At 42.8% G+C, this 17,395-nt stretch overlaps 1 protein-coding gene across 5 annotated transcripts in view; it reads left to right on the top strand.

The window, feature by feature from the left end:
• The window catches only part of LOC115155520 (aryl hydrocarbon receptor), a 55,448-nt gene extending 45,555 nt beyond the window's left edge, over nucleotides 1–9,893 (top strand). For 2 of the 5 annotated variants that reach the window (XM_029702194.1, XM_029702193.1), the window contains exons 9-11: nucleotides 3,423–3,564; nucleotides 4,416–6,708; nucleotides 7,058–7,751. In XM_029702194.1, coding sequence (XP_029558054.1) covers nucleotides 3,423–3,564; nucleotides 4,416–6,708; nucleotides 7,058–7,246 — 2,624 coding nt within the window. In that variant the 3' untranslated portion in view covers nucleotides 7,247–7,751. Of the gene's footprint in view, nucleotides 1–3,422; nucleotides 3,565–4,415; nucleotides 6,709–7,057; nucleotides 7,752–8,416 lie in introns of those variants that run through there. The other 3 variants (XM_029702196.1, XM_029702197.1, XM_029702195.1) reach the window with 3 other exon arrangements.
• The last annotated feature ends 7,502 nt before the right edge of the window (nucleotides 9,894–17,395 follow it).

Below are 17,395 nucleotides of genomic sequence, written 5' to 3'. Positions count from 1 at the left end.
TGGAAGGAACACACAACACTATGTGTGGAGAGAAAAAAGGCACAGCACACCAACATCAAAACCTCATCCCAACTGTAAAATATGGTGGCATCATGGTTTGGGGCTGCTTTGCTGCCTCAGGGCCTGGATAGCTTGCTATCATCGATGGAAAAATCAATTCCCACGTTTATCAAGACATTTTGCAGGAGAATGTAAGACTATCTGTCCTCCAATTGAAGCTCAACAGAAGTTGGGTGACGCAACAGGACAACGACCCAAAACACAGAAGTAAATCAACAACAGAATGGCTTCAACAGAAGAAAATGCACCTTCTGGAGTGGCCCAGTCAGAGTCCTGACCTCAACCCGATTTTAGATGCTGTGGCATGACCTCGAACAGTTCACAGAAGGACATCCCAAGAATTTTGCTGAAACAGTTTTGTTAAATGGAATGGTCCAAAATTCCTCCTGACCGTTGTAAAGGTCTGATACGCAACTACAGAAATGTTTAGTTAGGGTTATTGCTGCTAAAGGATAGTCAACCAGTTACTAAATCCAAGTGTTCACATTCTTTCCCCCCCTGCACTGTGAATGTTTACACGATGTGTTCAATAAAGACATGAAAACATATAATTGTTTGTGTGTTATTAGTTTAAGCAGACTGTGTTTGTCTATTGTTGTGACTTAGATGAAGATCAGATGTAATTTTATGACCAATTTATGCAGAAATCCAGGTAATTCCTAAGGTTTCAAATACTTTTTCTTGCCACTAACTCTTTATCCACATTGTAGCAGAGGGTGTAAAGCAGTAGCACATACGTTTTTCCAGTAGCAGATTATGATCAATCATGTCAAAAGCTGCACTGAAGTCCAACAAAACAGCCCCCCCAATCTTTTTATCATCAATTTCTCTCAGCCAATCATCAGCCATTTATGTAAGTTCTGTGCTTGTTGAATGTCCTTCCCTAAAGCATGCTGAAATTCTGTTGTCAATTGGTTTATTGTGAAATAGCATTGTATCTGGTCAAACACAATTTTTTCCCAAAATTTACTAAGGGTTCGTAACAGGCTGATTGGTTGGCTATTTGAGTCAGTAAAGGGGGCTTTACTATTCTTGGTTAGCGGAAGGACTTTTGCTTTCCTTCAGGCCTGAGGGCACACACTTTTTAGTAGGCTTAAATTGAAGATATGGCAAATAGGAGTGGCAATATCGTCCACTATTATCCTCAGTAATTTTCCATCCAGATTGTCAGACCCCAGTGGCTTGTCATTGTTGATAGACAACAACAATTTTTCACCTCTTCCAACCTCACTTAACTTATATGGGCTATGTTTTGTTCGATAAAGTTCATATGTATATCCAAAAACAGCATTTTACATTGGCGCGTGATGTTCAGAAAATGTATTCCCACCAAAACGTCCGGTGAATGTGCACATCAATTTACAAAAATACTCATCATAAACGTTGACAAAATATATAACAATTATTTTAAGAATTATAGATAGACTACCCCTGGATGCAACCGCTGTGTCAGATTTTAAAATAGCTTTACGGAGAAAGCACATTTTTCAATATTCTGAGTACATAGCTCAGCCATCACGGTGAGCTATTCAGACACCCGCCAAGTTCGGGGCAACCTAAACTCAGAATTAGTATTAGTAATATGCTCTTACCTTTGCTGATCTTCGTCAGAATGCACTCCCAGGACTGCTACTTCCACAAGAAATGTGGTTTTTGTTCGAAATAATCCATATTTATGTCCAAATATGTTTTGTTCGTGCGTACAGATCACTTATCCAAAGGCATAACGTGCGAGCGCGGAACGAGAGACGAAAAGTGAAAATGTTCCATTACCGTACTTAGAAGCATGTCAAACGCTGTTTAAAATCAATCTTTATGGTATTTTTAACGTAAAATTGTGATAATATTCCAACCGGACAATAGCGTATTCATTCAAGAAGAAAAAGAAGGAGGGGCGCGCTTGCGGGACCGAGCATATCCAATCCCTTTGTTGCCAGGCAGACCACTCAGTAACTGAGCTCCTATAATCTGCCCAGTGACAGGAGAATGCTCAAACCACTTTCTGAAGGCTTTAGACAGCCAATGGAAGCCTTAGGAAGTGCAACGTGACCCCACAGACACTAACTTCGATAGAGAATCAAAAGAAGAACTACAATTCTCAGACTTTCCACTTCCTGCTTAGATTTTTCTCAGGTTTTTGCCTGCCATATGAGTTCTGTTATACTCACAGACACCATTCAAACAGTTTTAGAAACTTCAGAGTGTTTTCTATCCAAATCTACCAATAATATGCATATTACTATATGCATATTATTATATATTATATATATATTATTATATATTATTATATATTATCTGGCCCATATTACTACAGGTAATATGGGCCAGAGTAGTAACCTGTTTAAATTGGGTACGTTTTTCATCCGGCCGTGAAAATACTGCCCCCTAGCCCAGACAGGTTAACAGAATTCAAAAGTACAATGCTTGTCTTTCATAATTTGGTCAGATATACTTGGATGTTTAGTGTCAGCGTTTGTTGCTGGCATGTCATGCCTAAGTTATCTTGCCAATGAAAAAGTAATTAAAGTGGTTGGCAAAATCAGTGGGTTTTGTGATGAATGAGCCACCTGATTCAATCAATGATGGAGCCGAGTTTGCCTTTTTCCCAAAATGTTATTTAAGGTGCTCCAAAGCTTTTTACTATCATTCTTTATATAATTTCTTTTTGTTTTATAGTGTAGTTTCTTTTTATTTAGTTTAGTCACATAATTTATTAATTTGCAGTACGTTTGCCAATTGTTTGGGCTGCCAGATGTATGGCCTACTGCGTCGTGGCTGAGCCGTTGTTGCTCCTAGACATTTCCACTTCACAATAACATGACTTACAGTTGCCCGGGGCAGCTCTAGCAGGGCAGAAATTTGACCAACTGACTTGTTGGAAAGGTGGCATCCTATGTGCCACATTGAAAGACACTGAGCTCTTCAGTAAGGCCATTCTACTGCCAATGTTTGTCTATGGAGATTGCATGGCGGTGCGCTCGATTTTTATACATCTGTCAGCAATGGGTGTGGCTGAAATAGCCAAATCCACTAATTTGAAGAAGGGATGACCACATACTTTTGTATATATAGTGTAGCTACCAACATAGCCACACAATTAATATTACAGGGTACATCTAGTTACCCCCTCTGCCTAATGGAATTTGCTCTAGATTCTAGATTTCTAGCTACCATTGCCTTATACTCCTTGACAGAGTCCAGAGTAAATATAACAGTTAGCTAGATATCTTCAGAAAGTTGAACCATGAACCTGATTCCTAATCTACTGTACCCGTTGCCACATCTGCCTACTAGTGCTGAAGCTTGAATTGAATGTGCATGTGTACCCTTCCATCCTAAACAACTGTGTCCTGTGGTTCCAGTGATGAAGACAGGGGAGAGCGGTCTGACCGTGTTCAGGCTCCTCACCAAGGACAACCTCTGGAAGTGGGTCCAGGCCAACGCCAGGCTGGTGTACAAGAACGGCAAACCAGACTACATCATCGCCACACAGAGGCCTCTGATGTACGTGCACTCCCCTGGGCCCTGTTACTGTCTGGGAACAGTCATTTTCCTAGTCAGGTCACCTGGCCAGAAAATACTCAGTCCTCCTAGACGTAGGGCCACAGCTATGACACAGTTATGACATCAGACAACACAGATGGAGGAAGGGATTATGTGGTCCTCTGTAGTTCAGTTAGTAGAACGTGGTCCTCTGTAGTTCAGTTAGTAGAACATGGTCCTCTGTAGTTCAGTTAGTAGAACATGGTCCTCTGTAGTTCACTTAGTAGAACATGGTCCTCTGTAGCTCAGTTAGTAGAACATGGTCCTCTGTAGCTCAGTTAGTAGAACATGGTCCTCTGTAGCTCAGTTAGTAGAACATGGTCCTCTGTAGTTCAGTTGGTAGAACATGGTCCTCTGTAGTTCAGTTAGTAGAACACGGTCCTCTGTAGGTCAGTTAGTAGAACATGGTCCTCTGTAACTCAGTTAGTAGAGCATGGCTCCAGGTCCTCTGTAGTTCAGTTAGTAGAACATGGTCCTCTGTAGTTCAGTTAGTAGAACATGGTCCTCTGTAGTTCAGTTAGTAGAACATGGTCCTCTGTAGTTCAGTTAGTAGAGCATGGCTCCAGGTCCTCTGTAGCTCAGTTAGTAGAGCATGGTCCTCTGTAGTTCAGTTAGTAGAACATGGTCCTCTGTAGTTCAGTTAGTAGAACATGGTCCTCTGTAGCTCAGTTAGTAGAACATGGTCCTCTGTAGTTCAGTTAGTAGAACATGGTCCTCTGTAGTTCTGTTAGTAGAGCATGGTGCTTGTAATGCCAGGGTAGTGGGTTCGAGACCGAGATCTCACAGGTGCTGTTTGTTTTCTATCCTTTTAGGGAGGAGGAAGGAGGCGAACACCTACGTAAACGTTCCATGCACCTTCCCTTTACCTTCGCCACGGGAGAGGCCCTGCTCTACCAGTCCAACCATCCAATTGGACGCTTCAACCACAGCACCCAGGGCTCCGAGAAGAACGGCAACAAGTCCAAGAAGGGCCGGATTGACAGGGTGTCCAGGGATGGCCTGGACCCGGGTTCCCTCTTGGGGGCGCTGATGAGTCAGAATGAGTCTGTATATGTCTGCCAGCCGGCCTTGGAGCCCCAGCTGTCCTTCCACAGCAGCCGGGTCGGCTTCTCTGACTCCGACCCCACCGCCCTGCTCCAGGGCTGGGATGAGTCATCCAACGGAGTGGTGGGTCCGGGGTTTCCAGAGCCGGCGTCGAGCTTCGACCCTATGCTGGCGACTCTGGACTCCCTGTCCCTGGGGGGTCTGGGGGGTGGGGTGGACCGGGATGGGGATGGAGGCAATGGGGAGAACTGTTCCAACGGGGAACTGTTTGGGGCTTTGGAGGGCCTGGGGCTGAGCGCTGAGGACCTGGAGCTGCTGCTGCTGGACGAGAGGATGATCCGGGTGGAGATGGACCCTGAGCGGGTTCCCACCCTGGATGACCTGCTGACCAATGATGAAATCCTGTCCTACATCCACAACTCCCTGGAGGCAAAGACAGACGGGGCAGAGGACGGGGACCAGGTACCCTCCACTATCCCAGGAACAAATGCCACAAAAACCACCACAAAAACAACAAAGGCTCCTGTTGAAAGTAATCCCACTTCTGCCACCAATATGTACTCTCAGTACGTTCCCCATAAGGCCCCCATAGTTCAGCTCTCCCAGCAGATGCAGAAGCACCTCAGCATGCGGCCAGGGAGGGCGGTCCAAGACTGGGCCCAGAATAGCAACCACTTACCCCATCCAGTGGTGAATGGACTGCAGGGGCAGAGTCAGCCAATACACAACAGACAATGGACATCCCAGCACATTCTAGCCAGTACAGAGGTCCCGGTTGACGACTGTCACACCCTGCAGACTCTGTTAAATGGAAAGGCGTCAGAGCCGGATGGGGACCATCACTGGCGGCAAGCCCACCAACGTCAACACTACCTCCAGCATCAGCAGGCCAGGGTCCAGAGACAGCTCCCTCACAGCCATGCCAAACATCCAGGCGCTAATCTCAACGGAGTGTGTGGCATTCCAAACACACACACAGAGCATCGCCCAGCTGGCAAACAGCAATGGCAGGACTATAGCTACTGCCCCCCTGGAGAAACCACCCTGAACAGCAACCCCCCTGGGGAATCCACCCTGAACAGCAACCCCACTGGGGAAACAACCCTGAACAGCAACCCCACTGGGGAAACAACCCTGAACAGCAACCCTCCTGGTGAAACCACCCTGAACAGCAACCCCCCTGGGGAAACAACCCTGAACAGCAACCCCCCTGGGGAAACAACCCTGAACAGCAACCCTCCTGGTGAAACCACCCTGAACAGCAACCCCACTGGGGAAACAACCCTGAACAGCAACCCCCCTGGGGAAACAACCCTGAACAGCAACCCCCCTGGGGAAACAACCCTGAACAGCAACCCCACTGGGGAAACAACCCTGAACAGCAACCCCACTGGGGAAACAACCCTGAACAGCAACCCCACTGGGGAAACCACCCTGAACAGCAACCCCACTGGGGAAACCACCCTGAACAGCAACCCCACTGGGGAAACAACCCTGAACAGCAACCCCACTGGGGAAACCACCCTGAACAGCAACCCCCCTGGTGAAACCACCCTGAACAGCAACCCCACTGGGGAAACAACCCTGAACAGCAACCCTCCTGGTGAAACCACCCTGAACAGCAACCCTCCTGGTGAAACCACCCTGAACAGCAACCCCCCTGGGGAATCCACCCTGAACAGCAACCCCCCTGGGGAAACCACCCTGAACAGCAACCCCTGCCTTAACAATGGCCAGGTACCTCTCCTAAAACACACCACCATAGACTCTTGTATGAATTACACTATGGCTGATGTTCCTGGCATGGATTATACCATCAACAGATGTACATATGGGGGGAACGGGCAGCACCACGGGACCGGGGCTGCCGTTTCGTCCTACCAGAGGATGAACTACAAGCAGCAGCAGCTGCAGCAGGAGAAGCTGACCCCTCCCTTGGCTCAGGTGCAGTGCCCTCCTCCCTCTGCTACAGTAGAGCAGATCCTTGTGGTTGGACACTCTTCACTGGAGGCCAATGGCATGGTGACCTCTGACATCCCTCACCACCCCAACCACAGTAAGGTGAGACCACACGGATTATATATTCATGCATTGAGTATATAAAACATTAAGAACACCTGCTCTTTCCATGACAGACTGAACAGGTGAATCCAGATAAAAGCTATGATCCCTTATTGATGTCACTTGTTAAATCCACTTCAATCAGTGTAGATGAAGGGGAGGAGACAGGTTAAAGAAGGATTTTTAAGTCTTGAGACAATATAGACATGGATTGTGTGTGTGCCATTCAGAGGGTGAATGAACAGCACAAAAGATTTAAGTGCGTTTGAACGGGGGTATGGTAGTAGGTGCCAGGCACACTGATTTGTGTCAAGAACTGCAATGCTGCTGTGTTTTTCACGCTCAACAGTTTCCCATGTGTATCAAGAATGGTCCACCACCCAAAGGACGTCCAGCCAATTTAGCACAACTGTGCGAAGCATTAAGGTCAACATGGGCCAGCATCCCTGTGGAACGCTTTCAACACCTTGTAGAGTCCATGTCCCGACGAATTGAGGCTGTTCTGAGGGCAAACGAGGGGGCTGCAACTCAATATTAGGAAGGTGTTCCTAATGTTATGTACACTCAGTCTTCTAATTCTATTCCTTTGGGTGAGAGTTCCTGACAGTGGCATTAGAGTGGACATTATGGATAGGATTAGGGACAACGGTCCCTATAACAGAGGGCCTCAGAGGCCTTGCAAGCTGGACAGTGTAGGTCACAATTCTGAATAATCCCCCGAGTTGCTTTGCATTGTTGGTTTTGTCTTCAGTGAACATAATGGAGTTTATGTAAAAGGCCACTCATACAGTAAGACACAACACACACAGTAGAAGCCCTCTAACTTCAACACTGACATCTTGTGCTAACTGTTCCTTGACAGATTCCTACTTTCACTTCTCCTCCTCCTCCTGTCAACAATAACATAATTATTCCTCCCCTCATGATTATTCAACAATAGAGTTTATATACTGTTATTTTTGCACCCCTTTCTTTTGTGGCACTTGTTCAGGGTCAGTACACTCTTAGAAAAAAGTTGCTATCTAGAACCTTTAAAGGGTTCTTCAGCTGTCCCCATATGGATAACCCTTTGAAGAACCATTTTTGGTTCCAGGTAGAACCCTTTTTGGTTCCAGGTAGAACCTTTTTGGGTTCCATATTGAACCCTTTCCACAGAGGGTTCTACATGGAACTCAAAAGGGTTCTACCTCGAACCAAAAAGGGTTCTAACTGGAACCAAAAAGAGTTCTCCTATGGGGACAGCTGAAGAACCCTTTTGGAACCTTTTTTTTCTAAGAGTGTAGCATTTAATTAATGGCCACTATTTAAAGGGAACTGACAAGCACTTAATTGCAGGTTTAAGACAAAGGGTTCTGTAGAGACAGTAAGGTTCCATAGTTCTCACCAGGACAGGAGGTGCTACTCAGGGCCGCAATGTGTTTAGATAAATATTTACAATCACCATTCATTCACAAATAACTTCCATAATTAATACTGCAAATCACTAAATGGGTAAGCGTAAGTTTAAATTATTTTTTAGATTGATGATGTTTGATATTGAGAATGTATCTTTCAACAGCTCTTTATTAAATTGCTAATATTGCTGACAAAGCAGTCATTGGTTTTTCACTTGTCAATCTGCTGCTGGTAGTCACCCATCAACGTCATACCATTCACAAGCTGAAATGCAGGTTCCCTTCATTGTCACCATGTCTTCTTCTTTTCTCAGATGGAAAATGGCTGCGTTCTTAACGGGACCTACTCAGGAGGCTGTGTTCTGCCCAATAGGAGTGGTGCCCTCTAACGGCCAACTCCCCTGCCCTCCTCCAGCCTCCCAGACCCCCAGACCTCAGGCTTTTACCTCTGACTGGGGTCCTCCCAGGGGACACTGACTGACTGGAGGGTCCCACCCACCTACCCTACCACTGGACCAGCTTGTTACTCTACTTGACAACATGGAAACAAAATCAACACTTAGACTTACATATTTTTGGTACTTTTGTTTAGTTGGGTTTGATGTTTGATAACAACATAATCATCAGTCCTTTGTTTACAATATGACGTCGGAGCGCTAAAGTTGAGTTTTATTCTGTTTTTAAAATAACTCAGAAGAAAATAAGAGTCTTAGAAGTGTTGTTTCTGTTTTTTTTATGTAAAAACATATATATTTTTAGTCCTGGTGGAAGTACAACATAGTCATTGGTAGTCATGGAGACACCACCTAACCCTGCATGTATAGATGCTTATGGCACCATCATCTTTATGATTTGTTGTGACACATGACATCATGATTGGTGTCATGAGTTGTCATACAACAGGAATGGAACCTTCAAATGCAAAGTCCAGTGCTCATGAGTTTCCTCTATTGGGTAACATTTAATGAATTGTTTCAGAATATTAGATTAACTAATGTAAAGCTTTGAAGAAGGAAAAACAGGTCTAGAATATCCTGCACTTTATTTCAAGCACCCAGTGATGCAGATACGGTAGTCGGTCAGGGAAACTAGGGTTATTTAGGTCCCCAAAAACATTATACAGAGATGGATCTTTTACATTTGAATATTTGAGGTTGGGAAATCTGTAACAATTGTTGTCTTTTTGTTCTATTTTTGCGGTATTATATTTCAGGTGATCGGTTGATGTCCTCACACTTCTGTACAATTGTCATATTTTTGTTCACTTGAATTATCATTTTGTTGTTGTCGTTGACATCTTGTACCTCCTGTGAGAGTGTTTGACCAATACTAAAGTCAATTGTGACTGAGCTAGCTGAAAGCTGCTTTGAATTCAGTATTTATTCATTTGTGATTCAAGTCCTCTAACATACATTACAAGATACCATCTTGGTGAGATGGGAAGTACTGTATATTGTCAGAATCTAGACGTTGCCAGCAACTATTCCAGTCTTATGATGATCTAATGACAGTTCACTGACATCTGAAAACCAAACCGTCTCTTCTGGAAGAATACCATGTTGAATGTTTTATGTAAACACTAAATGATTGGGCAGTAATGCTAAATATAATTATTTCATCATGGAGATGCTGAAAAGAGATTTCCTTGTAGATGTTACAATGATTATCGTCATTATTATTGTTATTACCATTATTGTCCTTTATTGTGTTTTAAGTTGAAATGTGGTTTCAGAGTCAACTTGTTTTCTTTCCTCTTTCTTTTTTTACTATTAAAATGTTTGATATATTTAATATGATTGATGTGGCCTATTAACAATATGATTTAAAAAAAAGTGCAAACAATGTTTTTTTGAAATACAGGTATGTAAATAAGTTCTGCGTCATTTCACTTATTTTAAAACACTGCTGCTTATCAAACTGTTGTGTTGACTCCATTTGCATTGTACGTACAGTGCATTCAGTAAGTATTCAGACCCCTTGACTTTTTCCACATTTTGTTACGTTACAGCCTTATTGTAAAATGGATTACATTCGTTTTTTCCCCCTCATCAATCTACACACAATACCCCATAATGAGAAAGTGAAAACAGGTTTTTAGAAATGTTTGCAAAAAAGAAATAACACCTTATTTACATAGGTATTCAGACCCTTTACTGTGGGACTCGAAATTGAGCTCAGGTACGTCCTGTTTCCATTGATCATCCTTTAGATGTTTCTACAACTTGATTGGAGTCCACCTGTGGTAAATTCAATTGATCGGACATGATTTGGAAAAGCACACACCTGTCTATATAAGGTCCCACAGTTGACAGTGCATGTTAGAGCAAAAACCAAGCCATGAGGACGAAGGAATTGTCCGTAGAGCTCCGAGAAAGGATTGTGTCGAGGCACAGATCTGGGGAAAGGTACCAAAACATTTCTTCAGCATTGGAGGTCCCCAAGAACACAGTGGCCTCCATCATTCTTAAGTGGATGATGAGAGTGCAAATCTGTCATCAAGGCAAAGGGTGGCTACTTTGAAGAATCTCAAATATAAAATATATTTTGATTTGTTTAATACTTTTTTGGTTACTACATGATTCCTTATGTGTTATTTCATAGTTGTGATGTCTTCACTATTATACTACAAGGTAGAAAATGGTAAACAAAGAAAAACCCTGGAATGAGTAGGTGTGTCTAAACTTTTGACTGGTACTGTGTGTAAAGGTGATTTTTCAAACCTGTTTTTACTGTGTCATGGGGTGAGTAGATTGATGAGGAAAAATAACATTTGAATCCATTTTAGGATAAGGCTGTACAGTATGTGGAAAAAGTCAAGATGTCTGAATACTTTCTGAATACACTGTACATGTACTCTCTCATGTCACAAAAAAGGTTGGACTCTTCTGATATTCCAAATTGGTGCCATACTACTGAAACTCAATTCATTTAACGTATTGAGAACTTTACTTTGAGTCTTTTACTCAGTCACATTGAATTTACTTTTAACATGCTAACAGTCTACAGATGTAGTTGTTATGAGATACATTTTGACCCATGGCCTTTGACTGTTTGTTTCAAATGTATTATTTTGGTCCTTTGAAATAAAGGATTTTTGCAATCACATTGATACTTTAATATTATTTGACAAATGTGTTCAAGCGAGTTTTGTCTTTAATAAGGGTTTTTGGCAAAGATATAGGATCTTCATTTTACAATTTTCTCACAGCAGGAAAATAATCCTGCAGCAACAGGAAATGTTAATTATTGTGGATTATAATTAATGCAGATTTTTGTAGGGGTTGATACATTTTTTTGTTAGGCCAAATCAAGTCTGACAATTTAATGTTTGAATACAAGTTTGCATGGTAGGCGTCTTTGGGTCCATGAAAAGCACTATATAAATCCCATGTGTTATTATTATTATAATATTCAGTGTCATCTGAAAAATACCTACTGTGTCCAATGGAGACAAATATGAAAAGCATGAATCACATGAAAGAGGCAGACTAAAATATCTCTTTATGATGGTTTGAACTTTGGCCCTTGCTCTACTGCAGCGGTACTTTAGAAGTATTCAGGCAGGCTTATAAAGGCATGGCCTGTTCACTGTCCTCTCCCCTCCATACTGCTATTTGGCCAGACCGCTCTCTCTCTGCTTCTTAAAGGGATTTCAGAGTTGGCCAGGGCTGCTTTTTTTCCCATCATATCCCCGCCTAAAACCAGACATGGTAAGTTTGAGTAGACCTGTTCTTATTTTAGAAGGACGGCTCTAGTCCTCTTTAATTATTTTGGTAAAATAAGAGTTTTTACTAGATGTCACCGACAGAGTGGGAAAAAAAGCTGACTACAGTATTTGAGCATGCTGCTTTCTGTTTGTTGAATCTTTCTGTGCCCAGTAACCTCTACAGCCCTTGGCTTGTTCGGGCCTTTTCAAAAGACGAGATACATTTCGGTTCGCCGACGAGGCTTCTTTTGCCGTTGCTGCTGTTTCAGCTTTAATAGTGGAATGACCCAGACTGAGGAGCCTCGTCTCGGCCCACTGTACTCACCATGATGCTTTGTGATCAGCGGGCCGCCAGAGGGGAACAAAGGCCGTGTGGGTGGAGTGGGAAGGAGTTTCAGTTTAGAGTTTATTAGTCACATGCACAGGGTCACAGATGTAATTGCAGGGTACAGTGAAATTCTTAAGCTCCAACTGTGCTCCTGGGTTTCGGCATTAGATGTTGTTCCTTCTTTCCAATTTGTAAGTCGCTCTGGATAAGAGCGTCTGCTAAATTACTTAAATGTAAATGTAAATGTAAGAGAGGTGAATAGAACAATAATAAAAATAATAATATATACATATTTACAACTGTAACAATGATAAATATTCATTGGGGGGTGGGAGCAGGGTAAATGTCCGTTGAGGGGGAGGGGAGTAAAATGTCGATGGGGGAGCAGCGGGTGGTAGGAATTTTGGGGGACAGGGGGAACAGGTAGCTGACTAGTGGTGGCTATTCAGCAGCCTGATGGTCTGGGGGAAGAAGCTATTGGTCTGACAGTTTTTGGCATGATGCTCCTGTACTGTCCACCTCTGAGTGATGGAAGCGGGGATAACAGGCCATGGCTTGGGATGCTGGGTTCCCTGATTATCTTCTTGGCCTTCCTGCGACAAGAATGGGGAGGAAGAGCAGTCACAATATTGTGATGGTCCATACAGCATGGTTACGCTTCAGCTGGCTATCTCCATAACACTTCTTCCCAGGTTAGTGGCTAAACAACACCCCATAATACTCCTCTCCCCAGGTTGGTGGCTAAGCAACACTCCATAATACTATTTTCCCCAGGTTAGTGGCTAAACAACACCCCATAATACTCCTTTCCCCAGGTTAGTGGCTAAGCAACACTCCATAATACTCCTTTCCCCAGGTTAGTGGCTAAGCAACACTCCATAATACTCTTTTCCCCAGGTTAGTGGCTAAACAACACCCCATAATACTCCTCTCCCCAGGTTGGTGGCTAAGCAACACTCCATAATACTATTTTCCCCAGGTTAGTGGCTAAACAACACCCCATAATACTCCTTTCCCCAGGTTAGTGGCTAAGCAACACTCCATAATACTCCTTTCCCCAGGTTAGTGGCTAAACAACACCCCGTAATACTCTTTTCCCCAGGTTAGTGACTAAGCAACACTCTATAATACTCCTTCCCCCAGGTTAGTGGCTCAGCAACAGAGACCACATGGGGCTCATGCCTTTCATCATTCTTAAGGAACAGATTCTATATACAAAATATACAATGAGTACAGTACAATATACAGCTATGAGCGGAAGCCTCCTCCTCCCTCTTGTCACTTTCAGCACGTAAAATACACACTAATTTTCTCTCTCTCTTGCTACCTCTGTGTCTATGTCTTTCTCATAGGATTAAACCAATCAACAAACAACACACTTGGGGAACTCTTCCAATATAACTTTAAATAGTATTGGATGGTGTTCCCCTGAAGCAAACTGTTGACATCACCACTGGGCTATTGCAACTGCATGGTGCATAGCCTACAGATAATGCAAGGGGAAGTGACTGTCCCACACTAAGAGCAGAGGACTGCCGTGTCAGCTATGCATAACTACTCCAGTATATTCCATGCATCCTGTGGCTATCTGTCTGACATACAGTATGGCCAAGGGAAACGTCCTCTTTTTGTCTCCTGTTTCATTAGAAAGGGGATGTTTCAGGTATTTTTAGGCATACAGTGCATTCGGAAAGTATTCAGACCCCTTGACTTTTTCCACATTTTGTTACAGCCTTATTCTAAAATAGATTAAATCATTTTATTCCCATCATCAATCTACACACAATACCCCATAAGGACAAACAAAGGAAAAACAGGTTTTTAGACATTTTAGCAAATGTATAGAAAATACAATTTAAAAAATGAAATATCACATTTACATAACTATTCAGACCCTTTACTTAGCTCTTTCCTTTGGCAGCGATTACAGCCTTGAGTCTTCTTGGGTATGACGCTACAAGCTTGGCACACCTGTATTTGGGGAGTTTCTCCCATTCTTCTCTGCAGATCCTCTCAAGCTCTGTCAGGTTGGATGGGGAGCGTAGCTGCACAGCTATTTTCAGGTCTCTCCAGAGATGTTCGATCAGGTTCATGTCTGGGCTCTGGCTGGGCCACTCAAGGACATTCAGAGACTCCTGTGTTGTCTTGGCTGTGTGCTTTTGGTTGTCCATTTGGAAGGTGAACCTTCGCCCCAGTCTGAGGTCCTGAGTGCTCTGGAGCAGGTTTTCATCAAGGATCTCTCGGTACTTTGCTCCGTTCATATTTCGATTCTGACCAGTTTCCCAGTCCCTGCCACTGAAAAACATCCCCACAGCATGATGCTGCCACCACCATGCTTCACCGTGGGGATGGTGCCAGGTTTCCTCCAGTCGTGACGCTTGGCATTCAGGCCAAAGAGTTCAATCTTGTTTTCATCAGACCAAAGAATCTTGTTTCTCATGGTATGAGAGTCCTTTAGGTGCCTTTTGGGAATGTCATACACACACACACACACACTTGACTGGTAGTGTATATATAACTTAAATACAAAGTAACTTACAGTACAGTATCTGCATACATTTTAGTATGTTTGCCCCCAGAGAGAATCAAACCCACAACCTTGGCAATGCAATAACATCTTTATTATATGTGAAAATAAATTACAACAATTGCAGTATTTCTCCAGCAGCACAAATATGTTCCTGGTACTGTAGCTGATCCTACAAAAGCATCAGCTACTCTTCTTGAGGTCAACATGAAATAATACATAGTACAGAACATTATTAGTTAAGGACTGAATTACATACATTTAAAAATGTCACAGCCCAAGTATCAGTACTTACACACAATATCTAGGTCTAATACATAATACAGTGCAAATTAAACCTCAAGATATATAAAATGTCTGTGTCTCTTCACAGTCCCCTTTGTGTAGTAAGGTGTTCTTTGAACTGATTTTATTGCTAGCTTGAGTTACCTGGGGTGGCAGAGAGTTCCATGTAGTCATAGCTATTTAATGCTGTGCGTTTCCCAGCCTGTTTAGGGTACTGTGAAGAGACCTCTGGTTGCATGTCTTGTACCGATGAATGTCCGAACTGTGTGCCAACTGCTTGAACAGACAGTTCGGTCCCTTCCAACACATCAATACCTCACACAAAGACCAATAGTGATGAAGTCAATCTCTTCCCAACTGTTAAATAAAATAACAGTGAAAACTGGAAAGAATAGAGTGAAATTAAACATTTGAAATGATTTCCCAGACACTCTCACACCTTTAGTTCTGAGACTCTGATATAATCACTTGTAATCATTAACCATGCGTAGTATCCCTATTTTAATTTGGTTCTCATTCCAATATGTTGGTGGAAAAGTGCTGTGAAAATCTTGCAGCGTAGAGGGCTCATCACTCCCCAAATAAGAACAATCAGGCAATCCCTTAGTTTGCCCTAAACAGCCATCTAATGTAACATCCATATTGGTGCACAACAGTGGAGGCTCCTCAGAGGAGGAAGAGGACCATCCTCGTCAGTACATTTCATAAAAATAGTAAAACATTTAAAAAGTTACCCTTTTTAGATAAAACTATACATAATATATTCACATGTCACCAAATAACAAAATACACGGTTTTGCAATGAAGGTCTACAGTAGCCTCAGCAGCATTCTGTAAGGTAGCACCATGGTGTAGCCGGAGGACAGCTAGCTTCCGTCCTCCTCTGGGTACATTGACTTCAATACAAAACCTACAAGGCTCTTGGTTCTCAACCCCTTCCATAGACTTATACAGTAATTATGACAACTTCTGGAGGAAGTATCCAACCTATCAGAGCTCTTGCAGCATGAGCTGACATGTTGTCCACCCAATCAAAGGATCAGAGAATGAATCTAGTACTGAAAACATAAACTACAGCTAGTTAGCACTGCAGTGTATAACATGTAGTGAGTAGCTGACTCCAAGAGAGACAAATTCATTTATTCAAAAATGAAGAAGCTTTTTTTTCACTTTCAGTTTCACTTACTTAGCTAGCAAATGCAGCTGGCTAGTTTAGTTACTCAAACAACCAGCACAAACAGAGGGATGCTATGTTAGCTAGCTGCCTATGACTATCCAACACAACACTGGAACTCTTCCAATTCAAGGTAAGCTTTTGGTTTGATTTATTTCCACAAACTGGGCCCGCCCGCGTAACTGCTTACACTGTAACTGTAAAGTTACTGCCTGATTGTAGCGTGTTGCCTAACGCATTAGTTATATTAGCTATGTTGACTAGGATGTTACTGTAGCTAATATATGGACAATGAGGTAGGCTGTGTGTAGCGGTTATGTCATGGTTTGGAAAGGTTTTTTTTGCCTGGTCATATACAGCTGATGTGTTGTGCATTGAAGTTCACAAACAAAGTGAAAAGGTGAGAGGAGAGTGCATAGAGGCTAGAATGAATACAACGTGGCTGCTACGTATGAAAGTGAACTGTGCTTGCGTGATCAGGGGTGTATTCATTCCAGCGATTTTGTTGAAAAACGTTTCTTAAACGGAAGCAAACGAAACGGGATAAAAATACCGGAATTTGTCCAATAGAAACTCTCGTTTTCAACTGTTGGACTAATGATTACATCCTAGATAACCTAGATACAGTCTGTCCATGTGTCACTGTCGGGGTGTCATCTCAAATTTTTCTCTCAACCTGTGTGCACCTACATTGTAAACTTTCATTCAGACTAGGTTGTTGCAACCTTATGAAAATGTGAGTATCATGTAGGAGCCTAAACATATCAATGTTACATTGAACTGGGTGAATGGATTATGAATGACATTCATCCAACATGCTGTAATAGAAATAAGGCCACGCTTGTGAAAAAAAAATCATCCTCCCTCATCAGAAATGGCACTGACCGCCATTGGTGCACAATATGGTGACAGTGCAGATAATCCCTCATCCCTGCCCGTAAAAAGGAGTCAGTGCAGACAAAAGATTACAATTAAAAACGAGAAAAGTACATTTCCTGATGAGAATGTGGTGTGCATTCCAGCTTGTGAAGGATCAATTACAATTGACAGGATAGCCTGAACATGCGAAAGTTGGTTTGGTGTCTCTAGCTTGAACGGTTCAAGAGTTACTGTTGGTGATTTATTGTATGCTAATTTATGCAAATTAGCACACAATACATTACTTCCAAATGTTTTTTGTTGATACTCAACACCCAAGACCCATTCAAAACCTCTCACGACCCAAATTTGAAAAAAATCGTTACGCTAAACAGACCGAGCCCTCTAAGCAGAT

Source organism: Salmo trutta, chromosome 20 (genome assembly GCF_901001165.1).
Source record: "Salmo trutta chromosome 20, fSalTru1.1, whole genome shotgun sequence".
Taxonomy (NCBI): Eukaryota; Metazoa; Chordata; class Actinopteri; order Salmoniformes; family Salmonidae; genus Salmo; species Salmo trutta.
Note: the sequence above shows the minus strand (reverse complement) of the source record. Positions and strands in the feature narration are given on the sequence as shown.